General features: G+C 37.8%; 1 protein-coding gene across 1 annotated transcript; it reads right to left on the bottom strand.

The window, feature by feature from the left end:
- Positions 1-317: 317 nt before the first annotated feature.
- LOC121330705 (nardilysin-like) lies at positions 318-22,355 on the bottom strand. The gene is made up of 27 exons (XM_041277430.1): positions 22,195-22,355; positions 21,469-21,660; positions 20,001-20,262; positions 19,056-19,137; positions 18,062-18,215; positions 17,320-17,393; positions 16,860-16,955; positions 16,169-16,291; positions 15,617-15,674; positions 15,231-15,343; positions 13,399-13,471; positions 12,507-12,627; positions 12,135-12,192; positions 8,957-9,043; positions 8,499-8,618; positions 7,348-7,399; positions 6,910-7,060; positions 6,366-6,493; positions 5,850-6,012; positions 5,269-5,300; positions 4,795-4,933; positions 4,518-4,565; positions 3,998-4,049; positions 2,762-2,846; positions 2,467-2,557; positions 1,911-2,027; positions 318-1,309 (listed from the first exon to the last, which is right to left on the bottom strand). Exons 2-27 carry the CDS (start codon positions 21,657-21,659, stop codon positions 1,085-1,087), a joined length of 2,895 nt encoding a protein of 964 aa, XP_041133364.1. The 5' UTR covers position 21,660; positions 22,195-22,355; the 3' UTR covers positions 318-1,084.
- Positions 22,356-24,069: the final 1,714 nt, after the last annotated feature.

The raw sequence follows: 24,069 nt of genomic DNA, 5'->3' as shown, positions 1-24,069 counted from the left end.
CCCCGAATCTTAATTACTCATTGTTTGTCTAATTCATACATCATTTTGTTTCAAGTCATGGAATTGGTTAATATAAACCCTATTGGATATCAAGAAAAGATTCCTTGATTCAAGAAGGCTATCATGGTAAAACTATGGAATTTCCATTGGGGCTCACAAACTTTCTCGGCACTGTATATAGTGTATGTTTTTTTTTTGTTTTTTTTTTTAATTGGATAACAATCAACATATGGTGTTCTTGTTCATATTCAAACTGTGTATTTTTATTGAATAAAAAAAAAAAAAAAAAAAAAAAAAAAAAAAAAAAAAAAAATGGCGATTATCAAGCTCCGCTATGGAATTTGACGTAGGCTTCAGGTTTTTCCGAATTTATTTTGCAATGTATTTAGGACACCCACTGCCTTCAATTAAACTTTCTGTCAGATTCGGTCAGTCATTCAGTTCTAAGCTGTGCATAAAACTTTTGTCAATTAATAACTAGAATTCGGCATAACTGACCGTTTCTGATCAAAACCAAGTATAATAACTTGTATATATGTAAATTGGCTATTTGTTGTTATTCATACAAGGTGGTAGGGGCCCACAAGTATGTTAGCCTTGGGCCCTGTGATGGGTTAATATGGCCTTACCCACTGCTTTTTGTTTTTGTTGGGGAGGGTATTGACATTATATACAAAATCACCAACACAGTAAGAGTAATCAAAATATTGTTTTACATGACATTAACTGAAATTACTTGTATCTTGAAAACCAATTTCTTTCTACAGCCTACACAAACATATATATTGAAAAGCTCTTTTGCTTTTTGATTTTAATCTTCATTATGTTAAATGCATTAAACCCATTCTTGGTTTTAATAAGCGCATGCTGTACTTCTTGCTGTGGTAGTCTTGGTTTTTATCCCATTTGTCTCTTTTAAAAGGTACAATCACCACACCATCTTCTGATTTAGTCGGAACATTTTATTTATTAAAATGGAATCTGGCAAAAAAAAAAAGAGAATCAATGGACCTGGACAAGTTACAATTTTCCTCAGCTGTTCTCAGGTCAGCACTGTAAATGAGAATCTGTTCTTAAAAGGATTTTATTGCATATTCTTCACTGTACAATGCAAACTTGAGAACACTTGGATACTGTAGTCCTGATTAATTCTGACTCTGAACAATAAAACACCCTCGCCCCTTGCCTCCTGCCCCCTGCCATGCTGTGGGGTACTCATATGCATACTCAGCTTCTTGCTGCCAGCCCCGCGGTGCTCCATGAACCAGGACACCAGCTCAGACTTTATGATCAACCTGAGGGCCTCGATCTTCAGGGGAGACAAGACCAGCAGTGTTAGTCATACAGCACAACAGCTCTGCAGGGGCATCACCAAAGGACTCTGCAGGATAACTAAAACACTGTTCAAGTAAACACAACCGTTTGCAACACTTGGCTCTGTATATTGACCTTCACAAAAGCAAAAAGGAAAAATGGGAAATATGCCATCGGTTTTCAGATAATACCATGCAAAAATACATAAAGCTACCCCTTGAACATAGTTGCTGTTTACCGAAATACACAGAAGCAATTATGTACTACTTTTTTCTACAGTTAGGTGTAACTTTTTTTTATAGTCAGTGTAACTCATTTCATTCACAATCCATTTGGTTCACATGCCAAATGTTTGTTTTAGCTGTAGGGACACAAACTTCCTCACCCCCTTGAAATCGGTTTGCGATCATGCAATATGGTCATTTTAATAGGTATGATCCCATAACATATGTTACAGCATTCCCACGAGGAAGGAGTAGGAAATATGCCCAGGGGCATCTACACCTGTACTTAGTGCACCCAGTTGTTGAATACTGTATTTGTTGTAAGGATCCTGAAAGAGAAAGTAAGAGTCAGACAGTGAGCTATGCGCTTACCTCACAGTTCAACCGGTCAAACACATACTGCTGGGTGACTACTTCATACCAGTTCCTGTCAACCTCCTCGCCCAGGTGAGTGTCTTCACACTCCTTCAGCTTAATCAGGGCAACCACCTGTTCAGAAACACCAAAAACACCAGTAAAGGCCATGCATTGTCTCAAGAAAACACCAGACTCAGACACAGCCCTTAGCAGGGGAGCCAATGACGTGTCAGGAGGACCAATTAGCAGGGCAGCCTGACGTTTGTTCATCACATTATGAGAAATAGTCAATTGTAACCACCATCTGTGCAAAGTTTCAGAAAATTCATGAAAGCAACATTTAAGATAGACATTAATTTCAATAATCTAAAAACAGTGGCAGATCTTGTTAGTGCAGCCCTAAAACAACCCCCTTTATTGTCAGTAAAAAGAATGGAAAGCGGTAGTTGAAGATCCTTAAAAGTAGTCAAGTATGCAGAAAGTCCATTGTCAGCTCGTCAGCAAGATCACTCTTCATCTGCATGAACACCTTTATATAGTGGGGCTGAAGGTGGCAGTGAACTGATTTTACCTGTCCTTTGAATGCTTCATCTGTGATGCTCGCCATCTTCTCTCCGAAGATCGTGAGAAATTCTTCGATTTTTATATCAACTTCCTCGGTGCTGTGGAATACAGTGCAGGCCATCATCAGTTTATTATAACAGATACTGAAGGAGGAACATGAACTGGTGCTACTCGATCAAACCTAGTCGTTCCTTCTGCCAAAGTGCCAACACAATATGAAAAAGATAACTTATCTGCCAGCTCCCCAGAATGTTTTATAAACATACGTGAAATAAAAATAACCACCAAGTAGCAAAACTCACTTGAATTTGGTTGCCTGGGTTTCCACGGTAACAGAGAATCCCAAAACCCCTGAAGTATTTCTGCAGGTGGGGTAGACATGGTACCTAAACAAAGATTCAAAACAATAGGTTTTCAGTCACCTTCAGTGGACAGCTCTACCAGTGTATGCTAACAACATGTTAGTTTTATTCCAACACAGCCTTTACACTACCAGTCTCTGCTCTCACCCAGTTTGACACCAGGAGAACTGGGGTTTTAAAATTGCTTTCCATTAGGGCTGCAACGAAGGGTACATTTTGACCTTCAAAGGTTCGGAACACATTACCGAAGGAAGGTTCGAACCTTCGATGGTACTCATTTGCATAATTTATTGGTGACTTCCTATTTTACATGCAATCCATACATTATATAGAACAGTAATCATGTTTTTATAATTTCAATAAAAATGCACATTGGTTATTTACACGTAACTGAGCCTGCTTGCGATATATACAGTAAGCTTGCATTGCAGCAGCACCAACTGCAGCAGACAAAGCTTTATTTAACAGTCACCATTCCAAGCAGGTTGTGTCACATTTTACTGCTACTAAAAATATTAATACTACTAATAATATGAACTTGCGCTTGTCACATGACCCCAGAGATTAGTTAAGCCTCTATGATACGAGTCACTTGCAAAGTTTGCATTCAACCTTTTTTTTTTTTGGTTGTCTAGGCATTTAACAAAAAAATCCCAAACAGCAGAAGGGTTTCAAGACATTTCTTTAAATACAGCTTACGCTATACAACAACGCTTTGCTGTCAAGATGGCCAATGAAGAAATTAAACATCTGGCTCTGGATAACATGAGGTGGAGCAGGGAGGGATGGACGGTACTCAGCTTTTCGAAATGAAAATGATGTGTGTTAGCGTGTATTTTGTATGTTTCAAACATATTCTATCACAGCACTTCTTAGACTGTCTTGCACTCTAGATATTCAGTACATATTTTACAGAAGCACTACAACCACTAGAGGTACGAGCCCACTGCTTTGGATACTGTACCCTGCTCCAGTTGTACGTAATGTAAAAAGATTTTGTAGTGGATTTTATTAACAACTTCTGTTTACATAATATCCATGATAAAGTCTGACAAACCTTCTAAAGTATGTCACTGAATAATATCAAAAGTCAAATAAAACATTTAAAAAGTATTAAAATTAACAAATAACCCAAACAGTTATCATCATCATCATTATTATCCCAACTTGCTTATCCAAGAGTCTCCTTTGTTCTCAGGAAGTCAAAGCAAGGCTCCTCCACGTGCATCTGAAACACGGACAAACTTGTTTTGACGATTACTGCTGCAGTTACCTCTGCCATGTACACATATTTCAAAAAGCCAGAGTCAATTACAGATTTCAGTGCAACAATTGCATTCAAATGTAGTAGTCGATAAATGAAATGGTAGCCGTATTAGTCCAAAGTGTATAGACAAAGAGAAGGAGGTGTGACCCCTTTTATTGGACTTAATTAATCACAAGCTTGCAAGACCTCAAGGTCTCTTCTTCAGGTGAAAGTAGGTTAATTACTTTTCCTACTTATACCTGAAGAAGAGACCCTTGAGGTCTTGAAATCTTGTGATTAATTACTGTTTAGTTAGTCCAACAAAAGGTATCAGATAGCAGATGCATTAGCGTGACTCAGAGAAGAGAGACCTCCTCCAAGCCTGCCCACTGTTCCCCAGCCAGCCCAGTGAAGCCCCCAGTCCCTTCTCTGGATATCACACACACTCACCACAAGCAGCCCCATCAATGTGTGCTCCCTCAGGTTCCTGGGGCCCGACTTAAAACAGACAAAGATTCAGGTCAGATAATGGTGCTCATCAGTAAAGATGTAGCACGACAGTGCTGGAGAGCCGAGGACAGGGTTAACTAGTGCTCACTATTAAAAGGTGCTGGGCAACAATGCTTTGTATAAAATATACGATTGTGCATTGTAAAATCGAGGTGTACCTAGTGCAAATCAATGTTATCTAAAGAAAGAAAGACATACAAATGAAAGGTGAATTTACCTGATAGTAAACAGTGACCTCAGAGTTGGCATCCCCCTTGTTCAAAGACTTCACTTTACACAGGTGGGGCACCTTTGGTAACTCCACCACTCTGAAGTGAACAGGGACCTCTACAGATAAGCGCTGAAACTGCAGTTTCCTGGGACAAAAACAAAAGACCATTAATTGTTAGACTTGCACCCAAATCATGGTAATCCAAACCCTCACCCATATTGACGGCACAATCAATCTACCCAAAGGCTACAGACTAACTGAGCAAACACCAAAATGTGCCAGACTTTCAAAATGTTTCTGTTACATAGACCACATAGCCCAGGCCAGAGCTGGGATTAGAAAAAGCACTGCTACTGTGACCAAACAGATGGCTTTAAATACTGAAGTGAAAAAACAGGGTGCTCTCAATCTGCATCACACGCTACACAAGCACTCCTTGTATTCTTTTATTTTACAAAAAACACAAAATGCAACACTTACTGTATAACAGAGTGCAGGAACTCCATTGCTTCCTAGGGGTGAACAGAAAGGCAGTTTCCATGAAAGGATGTATTCTTGCAGCACAGGGTATTTGGAAAAAGATGTATTGAACAAATCAGACATAGTTAAAGCAGCAGAAAGCACAGTAATGTCATCTCTGCTATCAGCCCAGGAGTGACATTTAAATCCAGATCACCAAGGAGTACTGTATAGTTCACACTCATCTTTAATAGATCTACAGTACTGCAAAGTAAGCAAACAAGGAAAAGGCAGCAATAGTAAATAAACATTGCATAAACTCACAATTTGAAGACAAGCACTTTAATTTCGTCTGCACTGGTGAAGTGTGTGTACACACACATTTCATACTTACCACAAATACATACACACTACACACACATGTTATACTATTACATATATATACACACACCCATATATATATATATATATATTATATTATATATATATAGATATATATATATATATATAATATAATAAATATATATATGGGTGTGTGAATGTATGTATTTGTAACCATCGTAGGGAGCGGTGGCAGCAAGGTGGCAGCATGGCACCCTCACTCTGCTGGTGAAGTTCCCCTGCACCATCCCCTCTGCGTAGAGCTGAGACTTGAGCTTGCTGACAAAGGACATGAGTGACTCCATGTTGAGGCCCTTCATGATGGCCTGGTACTTCTGGATGATGGACCAGCGCGAGTGCTCCAGGATCAGCAGCCGGGCATCCCTGCCATGAGAAGGCGGGGGGGCAATCAGAGAGCATTCAAATACAGAGCACCACAGCAGCAGAAAGCCTACAGATTACTGTGAGGTTTATAGTAGCCTTATATGATACATATGTACAGTTGCTGCAGTTCTACCAAGATTTACAGTGTTGTCATGCAAGTACTGCCCTGTGTACACTGCTTAAGACAACCTCTGTCATCATGAATACTGTACCACAGGCAATTGGAGGAGAGCAATACATTTAATAATAAAATTATAGAAGGAAGTCTCTAAACTAGCATGAATAATATAGTAGGCTATAGCTAGCATGGATAATATAGTAGACTAACTTTAGACACTGGCCTAGTTACTCACTTGCCCAGTTTATCTGGTTTGATGAGGATGTTGAAGTAAGTTTTCTTCAGTTGCTCAGCGATCACTGAGAAAACATCAGGGGCAGCAGTAAAATCAGCCAGATAGTCAATAATCAGATTAAACAACAGCTGGAAGACAGAAAAGCATTCAATTAAAATCAACATTTACCTGGCAGTCCTCAACGCTAGCAGAGTCACACTGTACTGTGTATTTTGCACTATTTAATCCAAATTGATAGCCAAGTGGGAAGTTGGAAAACAGCAACTAACTTGTGTATATCACTGTAGATCAGACAAGCAATTTGTCAAAGAAGCTGCACTTCCAAATTAACTGTGTAGATGAGGCTTAAGGTAATTTTATACACAAGGCAACTTTCCAGGCACTGGACACTTTCCATAGGCAGCATCCTGCTATGGTAAGAAGTTTCCAGCTGCACACAGCTACACCAGGTACTGTCCAGCTATTGGATGCAACTAGTTGAAATTGTAAGTGTTTGGGGCCGTCTTAATCAAATATCTCTCCTCTCGGATTGCAGGTTACTTACAGGTAGTTTATGGCTAAATCCCTTGACTTTAATGACAAATCCATGCTGTCCAGCAACTAATTTGTACTCCAGCTGTGCAACATCAGCTTCATAGGCAGGCTCTGCCAGGTTGTGTGCCACAATATTGACAAAGATGTCAAATAAAACCAGGCTGTGGAATAGCAATGAAGAAATGCATCACATTTATCAAGATTAATAAACCATTTCACATACAAATCCTAAAGCAGTGCTTGTCAAACAGGGTCAACAGCTGGTACGTGAATATATCTGTGTCACATCATGCAATACTTCAAGCTACCAATTATAAAGTAAAACTAATACACAGAGGTACTAAAATAAACCTCTTCATGAGAAAGACTTTGTCAAAACATTCGCTAGTGTTGAGATCTGAAAGCCTGGGCTGCATGTGAACAGCTCAGATTAGTAACCAGTACTTACTTCTCTGGAGATTTCTGGATCACTGGGGAGATTAGGTTGAATCGAATATAAGCTGCCAAAGGATAAAGAAAAAACATGTAATGTAAAAATGAGAGAGAGGTTTAAAAAAAGTACACAAATATTTAAGAGTTTTAGAAAGCTGGTTCCAGCACCTCATTGACTAGAGAGCTTGAATTCAAGAACAGAATGCTGTGGATTCATCTACTGATTGAGCCCTAAACTGCAACCCAGCCATTGCAGTGAGGCTGACCAACAGCACTGGAAGTGATCAGTAAGGTAAGTGTTTTGCACAAACTGCTAAAATTAGCCTTTTTTCATAAATAAAGAAATCTGCATTTCTGATTTGCATTCCATTTTCTGAAGTTTTGTACTTTCCAGTTTAGCATTCCATTTGTTCTTCAGATATTTTTTAAATCCTTAACTCTTTTCAGTCCATTTATTCAGCACTTGTCAGGTCCAATTTATTTTCACACGCGCGGCTTAAATTCCCCCCCCCCCCCCCCCAGAGTAAAACAGGTTTAAAAAGCATTGCATGGCAAAACGACAAGTACTGTATCTCCTGCCAAGCCCCACCCCTTGTTCGTTTTATTTTTCATATACCCCTTTTAGACATGCATACCAATAAATCCTCTCCCAGTCACTTGATTTATCACCAAACTCCTCAATAATGTGATCCAAGTCATTATTATATTACTATAACAACATCTCAAAAAGCTCTGCAAATGTCTGATATTCTTTGCGGAAGCAGCTATCTCCTTTGTTTGTATCCATTTTATCTGATGGAGCCGCTAGCTCTATTGCTCACACCCCCCCACCCCTTTTTTTTTCAGCTTCTCATTCGGCTCCTATCGGTCTCACGGTTGAATGGTTTTCTCTGCTTTTTTCCGAAGAGAAAAAACGACCAGAGTCCTGTGCTTTACGTCTTTTTTGATGATGTTGGACAGGGTTATGACATCGGACTGGAAAGTGGAAATCGTAATGTTGGACTTGGTCCGATAAAGGACCAAAAAGGGTTAAAATTGGACTGTTTTCCACAAGACCACCATTTGCTTTTATAGACTTGCAATTCACTATTATTTCTCTTTCTCTTTTCTGCAGTACTGTGAGAAAGGAAAGGCTGTGTGAAGTCATGAAACCCTTTTGCAACTCACCCTTTGGAATCTTAAACTTGTTGTCCTTCTTGTACCACAAGCAGCCTTTCTCGCTGTTGACGATTCTGACCGGATACTCTGTGTCTGGGCAATCAGATGTCTTAAGGATGAAATCCGTGGCTAATACAGGGGAGAAGAGAAAGAACTTAAGCTCTAAATGGTGCTGAACCTTCTCAGTACTGTTACAAGTTTACTTAGGTAACAAACCATCATATTTTACCTCTACCCTTTAAATTCCTGCTTTCTGAGCAAGAGTCTCAATTTAGTATCTCATTTTGCCTAAAAAAAAAATATATATTATATTTATTTTTTTTTTTAAACTTGAACTACAGTTTACATTCTAATAATCAAGAACTTTCTCTTCTATTTTAAATGTAACGTTTGTCCTATGCACTGTTCTTGGGAAGGAACGTCTGTCTCATGAACTCTCCCAAGTTTTGCAAACTGTTAACGCTCACCAATAAACTTGTTCTCGGCTGGCAAGTGCAGGTCAGGGTTCAGTTCGAAGTCTCCAGACCACCGCTCACTCCACTCCTTCTCTATCTCTGTATGGAGGGATGGATGAGGGAGAGATATGTTCACGCTTTACAGTAGAGAGATTTGTACTGATGAATCCGTGATACTTTCTTTACTTGATATATTGTGTCATATTTGAGGTATCGATCATTTGTATAGGGATACATGACCAAAAGAACAACATAACTCATAGTAGCTCACCAAATGGTTCTTGAATGAAGATTAAGTGTGTTCTATAGTTAGTATGAATGCATACTCTCCATTTATCTTTTGGCTTAAAATGGTCTATTTGACCTTATTCTTCATCATACAAGAAGCCATTCGGGACTATAACATGTACTGCGATACAAATCTCATCGCAACCTACTGTATCGTATCGTGACATTAATGCATCATTATACCCCTAGTAGCATCACTGATGGAAATACAATACAATCATTTTTAGGCTCTTGGGCTGTTTCTCTTATTATAATTTAAAAGAAACTGTATACAGCAGACATCTAGCCTACATATGTTGACAAAAATCTACCTTGCACACTGTACTGAGTGCCAAACCATTCCACATACAGTATATGCAGGCATGTAAGCATCTGTTTTCATGTTATAACACATGTATGTTATAAAACATGAAAACATGTTATGTTTTAATATTATATATATATATATATATATATATATATATATATATATATATATATATATATATATATATATATAATATATAATATAAATAAACAACCTGGACTTGCACTATGGACTGGACTAAAAACTTAATTTCTTGACTGATTCATAAAAACACATGGACTGCAGACTTTGGCTCATGGTAAACTACAGGCCCCCCGGGAAGAAGTAGCACATATTCAAGAACTAGGACAAGATTCATTTTATATATATATATTTATATATATATATATATATATATTTATATATATATATATATATAATATATATATATATATTACTATTAACGATTTTTCAAAAACCACTCGCCATGCACCACAGAGAAATCTGAGAAATTACCTCTCTTAATATCATCTCACAAACCCGCTTATTGTCAAGTTTTGTGCAGCCTGTCAAATGCTGTGTGGCCGGGCTTTACTAAGTAACCACAGGATACAATTAATTTTCAGCGCAACTAACAACCAATAATCATCTCACCTGATAAACTGACATTTTGTGCAGCCTGCCAAACGCTGTATGGGCGGTCTTAACGGGGATACAGTTCACTTACAAAACACCAATGTCACCAAACTTTTCTTTAAGTCTTCACAAAAAAGCCCACAAAGTGCAGCATTGAACTGATAGCTCTCATCAGTCAACAATTCACGCCTTTTTTTAGATAATGATACAATGTTTCGTTCCAATTAATGATACAAATGTATTTGTCCTGTAGTAAACTATATGCATTTGTTGAAGAACGATGATGTACAGTATTAAAACACTGCTTTTTAATTCAGTTACTTTTCTTTATACTTTTACCTCACACATAACATGCTGTTATAGGCAAACGTGAAACCAGGTTTACATCACGATCTGCTTTATATCACGAATAATGCCTGCACGGCAAACCATGACATAAGGAGAGTTCATCTGTGTATAAGACTAGTAGATAACTCAACACTGTCGTTTCACGTGACTGACCTCTGACTGGAAACTGATCGTTCAATCGCTACCAAGTACCAACTACCAAGTGCAGCTGGTTAGTGACAGTTCATAATGAGTGAGAAGCGAAAAATTAGTTCTCATTCAGTTAGATTTAAAGCTCAGGTTATTGGGGCTAGCAAGCATGTGCAAAGCCTATATTTTTGTATGCAAAAAAAAAAAATCATCAATATTTGATTTCTGTATGAAACCAGGTTGTTTATTATTGTTTTTGTTCACCGTGTCAATTCATGTGCACCCGTGGTGAACTCGACACGTTGGATAAGGCAACACTAAATGGCATCCGAGAGTATATTTACAAACTTCAAATTGATAGCCACATTTTTATTCTTAATGAAAACACAAATAGGCATGAATTACATTACTTATAATGAAACCTAAAAAAAAAAAAAAATTATAAAAAATGCATTTTGTTTTTTTTAATAGTTACCTCAGGTTTATACTCAAACATTAGCTGGCCTCCAGTCAAAATATCTGGCTTAGGAAAGAGCTGCATATTCTCACAAACATTCTCTGCATAATCAATGGGATCAGTCTGACAGAAAAAAAGAAAAGAAATACAAGTCAATGTCGCATTTCTACAGCATGTACTGCATGATAAAGCATTATTCTGTAGTATACATACACATTCATACCCACATATGTAGTACCATGTTACTGTACACAAAAATAACAAGCCTCATACTTAAAGGACGGAATAGGGGGCATGAAATACCTGTTCCTGGTAATGGAATTCATTGTCCTGAATCTTCTGAATTTCATCATAGATTCTACAGAACAATACAGTGTGTTTGAGATTAGACCATGGATATCCCATTAAATATGAGCATACGCTTCTCTTATCTGTAGTTCTGAAAAAACAAGAAAATTCAAGTAGCGTTTTTCTGTTTGATTTGCTTTTTGTACCCAGTTGGGTTTTACTGTGCTGAAACGAATACATGCCAACATGACCTTTCTAAATTATGGATTATGAAAACCCAAAAGAATTTGTGCTAAAAGAATGCTCATATCACATTTATTCACAATAGGCATCTATTCAAGATATATGGGTGCTTCTACTCTGTTGACTGGGCCATTTATCCCTCTCAGGAAATTATAGTCTAACAGTGCATTGAGTGGCACATCTGTATTTACAATCTCTTTCAAGTCAGAGAGAAGCACAGCACTGTGCCTGCCTGTTGATAAACAGGCTTTGTGCTCCAGCTGTTAAACCCTTATATTAGCTTTGTCAGTCACCTGTCTATGCTAAACCTGGAATGAAAATAAGACTCCCAATGCATAGCAGTTTGATCCATTTGTGGTTTCACTAAGTTTAAAAAGACACACCTGAACTTGTTACCTATACACTGTGGCTAACCAAGCTTGCAGTAAAAACTGGAACGGGTGAAACTTCTATACAATAGGAGTCCTATTACCATCTCTGGACCATCTCAAATTCAATAACAGAATGAATCTTACCTCTACAAAAACCACTCTTCTGAAGCATTTTCAGATACTGGAACACTAAGTCAGCAATCTTTTATAAAAAAAAAAAATAAAAAAAAATTATATCTCAAAAGAAAAATGTAGTCTCACAGTGCTTAGCACTGGAAGCCAACATATTCCTTGGCTGACTGATGAGCCAAGATATGTGAATAGAAACAAATCAGTTATATTGAAAGAGATACTGCAGAAATACTAATTTACCCAAGAGGCAGAAAAGGTAAGCAATTCGTTTTGTAGTTACTATTGAAGCCTATACGGCAACTCATTCCACCACTAATGTAAATTATAATGCAAGACCATTAGCTTTGCACTGGGACACCACAGACAGCATATAGCAAGTTATACCTGGTAGTAATTCCGGTAGCCTTCATCAGTCAGAGTGATGGAGATGCTGAAGATAGAGTAGGTTGAGTTCTGATCAAAACCAGTCTCACTGTTCCCTCCATACAAAGCAAGAGCCCAGCACCTGACAAGAGTATAAAGGGGCTCCAGTGAACCTGATGTTGTGGATTTATTCTCCGCTATCCAGAGAGACTCAGGTTTATTGTCAGTTCTAGATATTTGAATCAATGTATACAAGGGAAGAGTCTACAAGAGACTGTTAACCCAAGTGGGGCTGCAGTTGATAGTTACACAGTTTGTACAAGCTTGAAAATATGATGTGTCTGGTGTCTGTGTTACCAGAAAGTTTCAGTAGGACAATAAAATAGGGTGTAGCACAAGTAAGTTCAAAACAGATCCAGTGTTAAAGGGCCTAGGAATGAGGTAATGTTGTCCAGAAGCTCAAGGGTTAACTGATACCCATAGCTTATGTAATCATTGTCTGTTGTAGACAAAGGCATTTCATATTCAGTTTATATATATATATATATACACACACACACACACACTATATTTATATATATATATATATATATATATATATATAATCGTCAGAAATTCAATATTCACAACATACTTTGGGGAGAGGGCAGTAGAAATAGATTTACTGGTGTTCGCTAAAAGGGAAGTTTACATAGAAATGACATTGCTGTAACATTTCTAAAAGCACTGAAATCTAACAAAATAAACCAAACTACAGCAAGCTGTTATTCCACTGTTTTATACTTTACATTAAGTGTGGTTAGTGGTAAAAAGCAGAGACGTGTTTCTCAGTTTAGATATAGTTTACACCGTCCACATTATTTGCATTGTCTATATTATATTAACATAGCTTATGCTCACTGGCATCATTCACTTTTTCCTGAGCAAGGACAGAATGCTGCCTGTACCCTCATGACCAATCAGCCAGGAAGTGCAGCGGCTTGACCCTAGAAATGAAACAGAGACACTTAGTATTCACAAGGACTCAAGGTTTCAAGCTCATCTTCACATAGCATACAGAACCCCTGCTGGGAAGGTGAGAAGCTACAAGGTCAGCAGTCAATGCAGTTGAGCAGCTCAGCATGCTGTCCACCTTTATTCCGACGCCAAATTCAAGCAAAGGATTTCACTTCTTGATGCAATGACAGCATGATTCAACACATTGCTTTGTCATGGAGATCCAATTGCGATTGAAGGAAGCTGGATACCAAAACCAAGAGATAATACTACTTTCTTTCGAGCCTGCAAATGTTGGAACCAAATTTCAAAATACCTTGAGAATGATACCACGGCCTTGCGCAGCCTTAAACTGTGGGTTTGAATTTATATAGAATTGTTCAAAATAAATAAAACAACTTAATTATTTAGACTGAGCTAATATCTGCAAAACTACTCCGATCTCTCTTTAACCCTTTGCAGTCACACATGTTGTTTATTTTACATGCACAGTTTAATTCTTTTTTTCCCCCCAGTGTAAAACAGGTTTAAAAGGCATTGAATCACAAAAGGACACTCAGTACTGTATCTCCAGCCAAGCCCCACCCCTTGTTCGCTGTATTTTTCACATACCTCTTTATAGACATGCATACTGATAAATCCTCTCCTGATCACTCATTTTATCACCAAACTCCTCAATAATGCTATCCAAGTCATAGTTTTATTACCGTAACATCTCAAAAAGTTCACATCTGACAAATACAAAATAAAATAACCCCCTCTCTAGAATGCACAAAGTGAAACAAAAATGTAACTTTCCGTGAATTAACCATGCATAAAGCACCATGTAATCAACGCCATATTTTTTACAAAAAATAATTAAAAAAAAAAAAAAAAAAAGGTAACATTCCCACTCGTGGATCATTTTAATTGGCAGTTTTTAAACTATAAAACAGCCTGGCTAAAACGGTGGTCGGGAGTTCAGCTCGATGCACCAGACAACCAAGCAAAGTGTGAGAAGGACAGTGGGTTGGGTAGAGGGGAAGAGGGAATGGGCTCGCCTCAGGCTTGGCTGCCAGAGCGGGGCTGAAGCGTCTCATCTCCCGGAGAAAGTTAATACATTAGGAAAGATAACCAAGTAATAAGCCTAATATTTACTTTAGTTATAAAATTAACACTGAATAAGATGTCTTTGTTATAAAATGCCAGCACAGCTTTTCTTCAGTTCAGATACTGTATCAAAAGGGAGAGACAGAAACGGAAGTTAGACTGAAAAGTTGGTTATAGTTTGAACAACACCAGTACTGTACTTAGTGTAGAAATACTGCATGAGTCATTAGTATAGGGAATTGGTGGACATGCTGTAGGAGCGTTACATCCGAGGGGTGTTATAACCAAGAGTCTTAACCAAGTTTCGTATCCTGTAAAGCGCTTTGTGATGGTGGTCCACTATGAAAGGCACTATATAAAAATAAAGATTATTATTATTGTAGCGAAGGAGCAGTGTATATCTTTTTGCAAAACATTAAAAACACAGCTTGCTAACCAGCAGTCTGACATATGAAGGTGATGTATGAAACTGTTGTAGTTTCTATGACAAAGCAATAAAAAAAAAAGATATATAATTAATAAATCCATCTTTCATGGTGGCCTACTAAAGGTAACACTAATAACAAAGATTTATTTGGCAAATTTTACAGATGCCCAAATGTCTTCAACTTCCAAAAATGTGAAAGCTGCTAGTTCAGTAGGCAGCTTGACTATACCTACCTGTAATGATGTTCCTGGGGAAGGAGTGCCCAGGTGATAATGAGGAAATGAATCTTTTGGACAGGTACAACTGGAAGACAAATGCAGCGAAAAGGTCAGGGCTCGTCCATGTCCTACAGAGTAAAATAAAACAAAGTCTGCTGTACACAGTAAAAAAGATAAGCTATGAAACAACTATCCTCGCATGTATACAAAATACAGTACATTATTCTAAGAGAGTACTTATAAAAAACAGTAAAGCCTGTAAATGAGTGAAGAGAATGAGGTACCTAGCTCATTTTGAAAAAAGCTACCACATTTACCACAGCCCAGTACACCCAACTATATACAAGACATTTCATGATTACTGATATTACCAACAATGTTTTAATGGAGGTCAGACTCACTTATTTGGAATCTTGCTGAAGATCTCTCTCATCCACTCTTCCAGTGTATCCAGAGTCTCTACAACCCAGAACAGAGAGAAGCCATCAATACCAAAGCAATTTTGAAACACAGCTAATGTTCAACCCCTTAACCCCTTCAGGAAGGACCAGTGTTTTTGTAAAGAATTTCCCACCCATGGAAAATGTAGTGCGTTTTGTTTAGTCTCAACACAAGACAAGTCCCTAAAAACTACACTCCAGAAATGTATATACACAGGGGGTCCTTAAAGGATTAAATGAGGCTTTCTAAACCATTTTCTTTACTGTGAAAAACAATTTACCTGTGTGAACAACTGACTGATCTGGACAAACTTTTTAGGACTAGTGCTTTCATCAATGTAATTATACTATTATGAATTTATTTACGATCGGCCAGCAAATTCAGTAATTTTTATCCAAAAAAAATAATAAAATGAATGGATGGCCTTGGAGCTCCTTTCCTCCCTACCCCAAAGAGGGTGATCCCTCCAGGGCAGCTTTGACTGGTTGGCACTGTAAGAGAGGGATCTCTACCTTTAGACTGCACAGCCAGGGTCATGTAGTGGGCAGAGTAGTGCTGCTCCCAAAACTCTCTCAGCCGAGCGTAGGTGTCGATGTTCTTCTCCTTTGGCTCGTGTTTCAGAGTCTGTGTGTTCCCTGCGAGAACAAAGAGACCAACACACTAAACATGGCTTTGTCAAGATATGGTCAAATCAGCATCTAAAAATCAAGATCTCGAAAAACAGTTCTCTCATATCAGGCTAATTGAGCTCCACAACATCGCTCTAATGTAGTTTTTGGCAGAATTCAGAATGCAAAAAACAAATGTTGCACGTATATTAACGTGAAACATTTTTAATGAGCACAAAAATAATGAAGTGCCGTGTCTTATGTGATTTGTTGTTCTGATTGCTCTTTATGAACTCCCTGATGCTCTGTAACCATCTTTTATCCAAAAAGGCTGGACAGCCCTGATACAGCTGGTACTCCCTGCATGCAGACCACACCTTTTCAGAAGGGATGTTGTGTATTTCTTTCTGTTGTCAAGTTTAAAATGGAAACAGTGAACATTCAAGGATATTTGTGCTGCCATAAATAAAATAAAACAAATGCATCATTTTTGTGAACAGTACAATGCAAAAGAACACAAAGAAAAGCAATCGGAGAGAGGGAAAGTTACATTTTTTCGATTTAAATAAAGCATTTTTAAAAATGGTATTCTTACCCCAGCAAAACTTGCCCATAGTGTGCCCAGGCTTGGCTAGACTTCCAAAGAGCATCTCTTTCCTATGGCTATCAGACGGTCTGGCAAGCTGGTACTCTGCAGAAAGCAGAAGAATCAACATTATTTATTATATAGCTGTTCAATATGCAATTAAAATATTTTATATACTATATTAGACAGCAAACTGCTCAGGCAATGTCTTTGATTATCTCATTCCAGAAAGTCATGAAACACTGTGACCTTTCAAAACCGCTGCTCCATCTGCTCTGTAGAGACAGCAAGCAGACAATACACAGTCTTCCAGAGGCAACAGTTAAAAATGCCCTTGGATTATTTTGGTCTGGAATTACTGTTTGTCAAACTAAACATTTATCACTTTTTATTAAATGCCCTATCAGAATGGTTAGATTTGCAAGAACATTATCTTAGTCTTCAGTCCTTGCAGTATAAAGGCTCTCACCACTGTCCACAGCCTCCACCTCCCTGCTAATGGCATCCTTGATCATCAGCGGAGAGATGAAAAACTGAGCCCACCTCCAAACAAAGAAACCCCCCCCACAAAGTTGCATTAACTTTTTTTTTTTTTTTTTTTTTAACACCGACATTATGACCAAACTTGTCATCTTAATGTGAGTGGTAATAAAATATTTGAAAATAGACCCTCAAAATAAAACTGAATTAAGAAGCATCATTTTGCTTAGGGACAGAACACAGTACACAGGTGAGTGTGTCTGTGTGTCTGTGTGTGTGTGTGTGTGTGTGTGTGTGTGTGTGTGTGTATAAGCAAAATAACAGAACTACGGTTGCTAGGAAGTTAATATTGCAATCATTAAGGTTATCAGCGCCATGGTCCAGAATAAATAAGTTGTTGTTTGGTTTTTTTTTTTTTTTTTTTTTTTTTTTTTTTTATTTAAACAGTACAAATATGAACAGCTGTTTGTTGACACCCCCCCCCCCCCCCCCAATCTCTGTATTTTTAATGAACATTAAAACCAAATTGCTCAATACAGTGCAAACTACAAGTTGTACATTTGTAAATGTCTTCAAAAGGGACACGTTTTTCAGGGTGTGATCACACTCCTGGAGTGCGAAAAATCACTGGCATGCTCTTTTTTTTTTTTTAAATATGAAGGGCTGGTTTAAGAGTGGAGCGTATGTCTTTGTATTGTCAGATACACTGTGCACAGATTCAAAGCCCCTACCTGTCCAGTGCCTCCCTGAAATATTTCCTCAGCACATCAAACTGGAACACTGTTCTCTCACAGTCTGTGGAGGCGTTGTCACTGCCGCCGTGCTTCTTCAGGAAAGCGTCAAAACCGTTCTCAGCAGGGTACTTCTCACTGCCCATGAACACCACTGCAAGAACAGCACACCGGACCCCTTTACAACAGCTTCAAAACAAGGCATTTCTCTTTCTTATCACCCCCTGAACAGACTCACCATTCTCCTCCATTACCAAACACTAATTTTATAAATATGTACAACTATGTGCATTGCAACATATGCTGTGCAGTAAGATTCTTACTTATCTGTAAAGACAACTTATCACCACATTTGGTTGATCTCCTTTCTAATATGTACTGAATAAAACTATTATTATTATTATTATTATTATTATTATTATTATTATTATTATTATTATTATTATTATTATTATTATTATTATCATCATCATCATCTAAAAAATTATTTGATTTTTAAACATGCATCTAATTGCTTCAGTGGTTTTTGGACCCCGACTTCAAACCTTTCATACATTTGACATACCGTAACTTGAGCTGACAAGAATGGAACACTAAAGCTATTTAATCCAACGAAATAATGATACATTTATAATTGACAAAATCTGTAGGTAAGGCTTAATATTTCTATTTCACTTCAAATCTAAGAAGAGAATTGATTAAGTGTGCAAAAAACTACGAACTGAAAAACTCTGCAGTTTAATTTATAGATTTGAAATTTGGTAGGATTATACAACTAACTATTTAAAAACAACAACAAAAATGATATTCCGCAGCCCTGCCACTCCTGAATCTCTCCTGCAGCTTCATCTCAGTTTTATAAGCAATTTACCATATTTAAAATTATACTAACAAAAAAGAAAGATTTGATGAAAGATCTTAAAACTTGCACAGAGCAGATGGGAGCTCAATGTTTTAAATGAAGCTGTGATTATTATTAAAAAAAATATTTTACTGTGTTCAAGAAAATGTGCCAGCCCCGGCAGGTCATCTGGATCACTGAAACTTCCGACTCCAATGCACAGGGCAGCTGCAGACTGAATTAACATAACAGCATTAGATGCCATATGCACTATATTAGTCGAGAAGTCTAGAACACATATCAGCAAGAACAGATTTTTAAGTAACACCTAACATTTAATTGTATGGATTTTCTAGCGCTTGATTTATCATGTAAGCCAGCATTTGTTGTTTGCCCACAAATAGGCATGGATAGACAGCAGAAGATCCAGTCCTGCATCTGCAAGCAGACATCATAAATAGAAAGTGTACAAAGCAAAAAAGAGTTAATGGAATGCATTGCATTTTATATTTATGTGGAGGGTCTAGTGCTGTTGATTTGACTGTGGGTGGTGATCACTGTTCCCTAGATGTTATCTCTGCTTCACAGAATAATCCAGAACAGCTCCCTTCATTAAATAAAAAGTGTATACCGTACATATAGGGGTCTTTATTTTGGGCAAGAAAATGAAAACGTTCTTCTATTAAGTATGCTAGTGAAATATAGCATAAACAACATTGAAATGAGTATGTTTAAAGCTTTCCAGTGTTTTTTTTTTTTTTTTTTTTTTTTTTTTTTACTTATTTCATTACGCTGCATACATGTACAGTACAGAAGACTAATGAAAAGCAATAGAATTGACAAACTATGTAGTATTCAACTTAATATCAAGTTCTACCTGCTACAGCAAAACAGCGTATTTGTTGTCTCAACACTGTGTTTTTAATGTTCGTTTGCCAGGTTAATCGTTAACTCCTGAGAAAGTCAACTCCACGTATTGACACAATTTTTACTCAATGCCTTTAAAGGAATATTAAAAGACTGTCTGTATTAGCCTTTTGGACTGTCAGACAGATAAGTGACAATTCATTTTAACAACTGGGTGTGGGTTATTTTCACCTGTTTTTCAAAACAGCTCTTTTCCTTCACATCACTCTCATCCTCCAGCTCTTCAAAGTCACTGTCCTGCTCATCACGTCCGTGCTCCGATTCTTCTTCAGTTCCCTCTCCAGAGTCACCGTCCTCTTCGGCCACATCCTCCTCCCCGCTGCCGTCTTCCTCTGAGTCGCCCTCTTCCTCCTCAGAGTCCAACAGCTTCCATTCTGTGCTGCTCATGTCTGAGATCAGGAGAGCTTGCACGCCATTGTCTAATTTAATACACCTGGATCACAAACAGAGTGGTACTGTACAATTTACAATGGTCCCTCAACGCCAACCATCAGGGACAACTTCCCTTTCTGTTTTTAAGCAGGACCAATTTGTTTAAAATAGAGGTAAATAAATACCTCTGCAGTGCTTTCCAGTGCATGTAAAACAGAACATTCTGGAAATGTAATGGACAAAAGTGAAACCCCGCTTTTTGTCCATCAAGTATGTTTACATGCACAAGGAATAAATCAATCATTCTGTAATGCTTATTTTGAATCCGAAAACAAATGTGCTGCAAAACTCAAACCGGGTTCAGAGGAATAAATGCTTCGGAACCTTTACACTTGAATCTGATTAAATTCACAACCAGATTATTTGGCACAAATTACATATCATATTATAATCTATGGAGGCTGTTTGTCTGGACTTCCAACTGTCTGTAGGTCACACATTTTAACACACATGACGAACTCAGTTTACTTTTTTTTTTTTTTTTTTTTTTATCTTGCGAGCTGCTTTTCCAATAGGGTGGAACTGAACTGTCCTTCACTGACGTGGTTGTTTTAGCCTTTGTGTCAAAAGGAAATGTGGAATTAAAAGTCGATTTGCATACACCCGCAGTTCTTGCATGTACATGGCTTCATAAACCATTATTATAGGAAGTGAGAGTGTTAGTTTAAATTGACAAGAGAAAAACGTGACAACTAAAAACACGGTTTGAGTTACCTGTATTGTGAGAGTAACTGCTATATCAACACTTTACACTTTGTAACTTGTCACTTTAGTGCCAACTTCACTTCAAGGAGCTAGAATTACACAAACGTAACTTGAACCTCTGCTATGATGAATTCTGACTATATGTACTTAATTCAGCCGTGCGAATTTGGTATATTTTCTATGAATATTTAAATAGAACATTTCAAGAGAACTACATTTATGAAAGAAACAGGCACAATTATATTAAAAATAACAATATTTCAAACCACAGGCATTAATTGATCAGACAAACAACAACATATACCACAGAGACCCTACTCCTGCTCTGAAATAATATGACGTCAGTTCTACCAGCTGGACCACAAACTCAAGTATTGAGGTGTCAATAATTAAAGTTTGAACATGGCAATTGTTTAAGCCTTTGCAAACCGGAGACACAAAATGACCCTCCAACAAAATGTAACATGTCGGCACACCTTTCTGAAGGATGTATCCTTATTACCTGTAATGTTTGGGATCACTCGGCGATTTGACAATCTCCGAGTCCCCAGGGCTTTCGCCGCCACCTCCATCCCCAGACGCCCCTTCGTCTTTCGCTTGAGCCGGGGGCTGCACTGGATCATCTTTGGGCTCCGGTTGCGATGGCTGCGCAGACTCAGCGCAGGTGCCCATGTATTTGTTGGTCACCAGCATGCTGTTGGTTAAGACCCGAGCAGGGATGTGGATTAAACCACTGCTTAACGTAAACTCTAACTAGTTTGTGACGTGCTAACCTGTACAATGACGTTTAACTTGCAATTTAACTATGATAATTGAACTAGTACTGAATGTGCATCTAGCACAGAGCCACGACTGAAACTAATGCAAATCACCAATGAAATGTTTAAGTGATTAACTTATCTTTAAAAGCAGGTTGAAGTCCAGCTTATAGCTCAAAATATGTTTAGTCTGAGAAGGTGCAATATTCTAAACTTGCCCAGACTGAGGCAATACAGTTGAAAAAAATATATTCTCAAGTTAATTTTTCTTTAAAAGTTTGCACAGAGCGTTAACTTTAAAATTTACTGACAACTTTTTAAACCAGACAGAACAAAAAAGGGTTTAAAAGCATAAACATATATTTCAGTTAAAAAGCAGCGCACATATGTACTATTTTGTAGAAACACGTATTTATTTACTGGCATCCCGAACACAGGCCACCAGCAAAACCAACAATATCGGAACTAACCCTCTCCCGGCAGGTCCGCATGAACTTGTGAACGTGGCTAAAATAAATTATTTCAAGCCCAATGGTTTAACAATAATTGAAATTAATTCCTTTCTAAAGCCTTGTATTTAAAAAGTATGAAAGATGTCGATGTTTTCTTGCTCCAGCAAAAAAAAAAAAAAACTCACTCTCATCCAAGCCAACAGCTCATCCTGCCATGCTGACTGCACAAACCCTGCCCAAAACCGGGAAGCTCCTCACTGTTTGGAGCTGCGAGCAGTCATGGGCCAGCTGTTCACCATCTGATTGGGTGATTGCTGCTGTCACGCCCGAGGAATCAGGGAGGGGGAGTGATAGATAGGAGAGCACCTAAACATGTGCAGGTGTCGTTTTAGTTAGATTGATTTTGTTATTTCAGATATGTGCTTTTTAAAGTGTAACGGGGGAAATAATATACCGGTAAAAGATAAGGGGTTACCTTGCCTAATACTAATACTTTCGACACAACTGCACAGTTCCACGCTCTGTTGTATTTCATACTCGGTGCTGCTAGAAAATGCAAGTCGCCAGCAGGTTTTTTTGAAATGTAGTGTACAGCCACACCCGCCTATTTCGCCTTGGAAAGTAGTACTTTAGGATGCAGTGCACTATACAGTGTTTTACCTATGTAAATTAGTTGTTGCGTTATCTATGTTAAAATCCTCCGCCCAGTTGGTCTTCCCTGTAAAATGTTATTACACAAACACAAAATTATGTTCCCTTAACAATTCTGTTACAAACTACATTTGGGAATGTAAACAAACTGGACTGTCAACTGTGCACTGACGGAAAAGCTATGTAAGAATGTAGTCTGATCGTGGAATACCGCAGTGTTAGAATGCATATATCATGATGTGTTTTTAATGTACAAGTAAAAAATCAAGCTTTATTACAATGCTTATGCCATGCTGATCTAGAATGTACCCTTCAGTGTTGTCATTCAAGTCATCACTGCTAATAATAACTAACTAACATGCCTCTTATTAAAAAAAAAAAAAAAAAAACTGCCATATGCTGATTAAGTGGATGCTGTATGGTGAATGAAGTGGAATAATTGCTTCATTCTCTACCACAAGAAATGACGTTATTGACAATGCAATCTGTTTATATTCCCCAGAGGTAGTTTGTGCAAAAGGGAATAAAGGGAAAAAAGGGCAAAGAGGTCTTACATTTGGCATTCATATATAATTAAGTACTACAGCATAAATGATATACCTGCTGCTGCAGGAGGGATGGCTGTTTTGTTCACAGTGACCAGAATGCTTGTGAGTCTGCATAGAAAACTACCTTAGCTAATGTAAAACAAACTGGTAAGCCAACAGCATGTGGTTTCTAGTGAAGCAGAGAGCACAGAAGGCTGAAGGAAGAATATAGTAAACATTCACCCAGGAATCATATTAAATTGAACAATATTGTGAGACACTGCAGCTTTAAGTGCTACCTCTGTTTCTATTTTTACTACAGACCACAGACTCTACAGATAGAACTTCATTTTTCAGCCAATCTAAAATATAACAAATGAAAATGTTACGAAGCACCTTTAGGAAGGATTGTGTAATGTTTTCAAGAGCTAGTTATAATCATTATAAAATGTACATTTACAGTTCCCAAATTGTAAGTTAGTGTTCTGAATTCCACTGAAATCTATCTATATATAACTGTATGTTAACGTCCACTGCTGCACCATTATGATAAGCATGCTGTGATCCAAGTGCTAGCAACAAACCAGTACAACAACTCATGGTAACCAGAAAAGCAGCTGTTTAGATCATGTTTATCTCCCAGGCTAACACCAAAAGCATTTTCTCTGGAATCATCCAGAACTTTCAAATCACCTACATCTTCCATGAGTAATGC

This window comes from Polyodon spathula, chromosome 18 (assembly GCF_017654505.1).
Source record: "Polyodon spathula isolate WHYD16114869_AA chromosome 18, ASM1765450v1, whole genome shotgun sequence".
NCBI classification, from domain to species: Eukaryota; Metazoa; Chordata; class Actinopteri; order Acipenseriformes; family Polyodontidae; genus Polyodon; species Polyodon spathula.
Note: the sequence above shows the minus strand (reverse complement) of the source record. Positions and strands in the feature narration are given on the sequence as shown.

Bases quoted from the DNA above. Each gene is read 5' to 3' on its own strand.
- LOC121330705 (XM_041277430.1), bottom strand. From the start codon at position 21,659: ATGCTGGTGACCAACAAATACATGGGCACCTGCGCTGAGTCTGCGCAG. The intron at 19,138-20,000 runs GTGAAAATAACC...ATGTTAATTCAG, and splicing joins AGAGCTGTTTTGAAAAACAG to TCTGCAGCTGCCCTGTGCAT. The intron at 7,061-7,347 runs GTAAGTACTGGT...GCTATTCCACAG, and splicing joins ATCCAGAAATCTCCAGAGAA to CCTGGTTTTATTTGACATCT.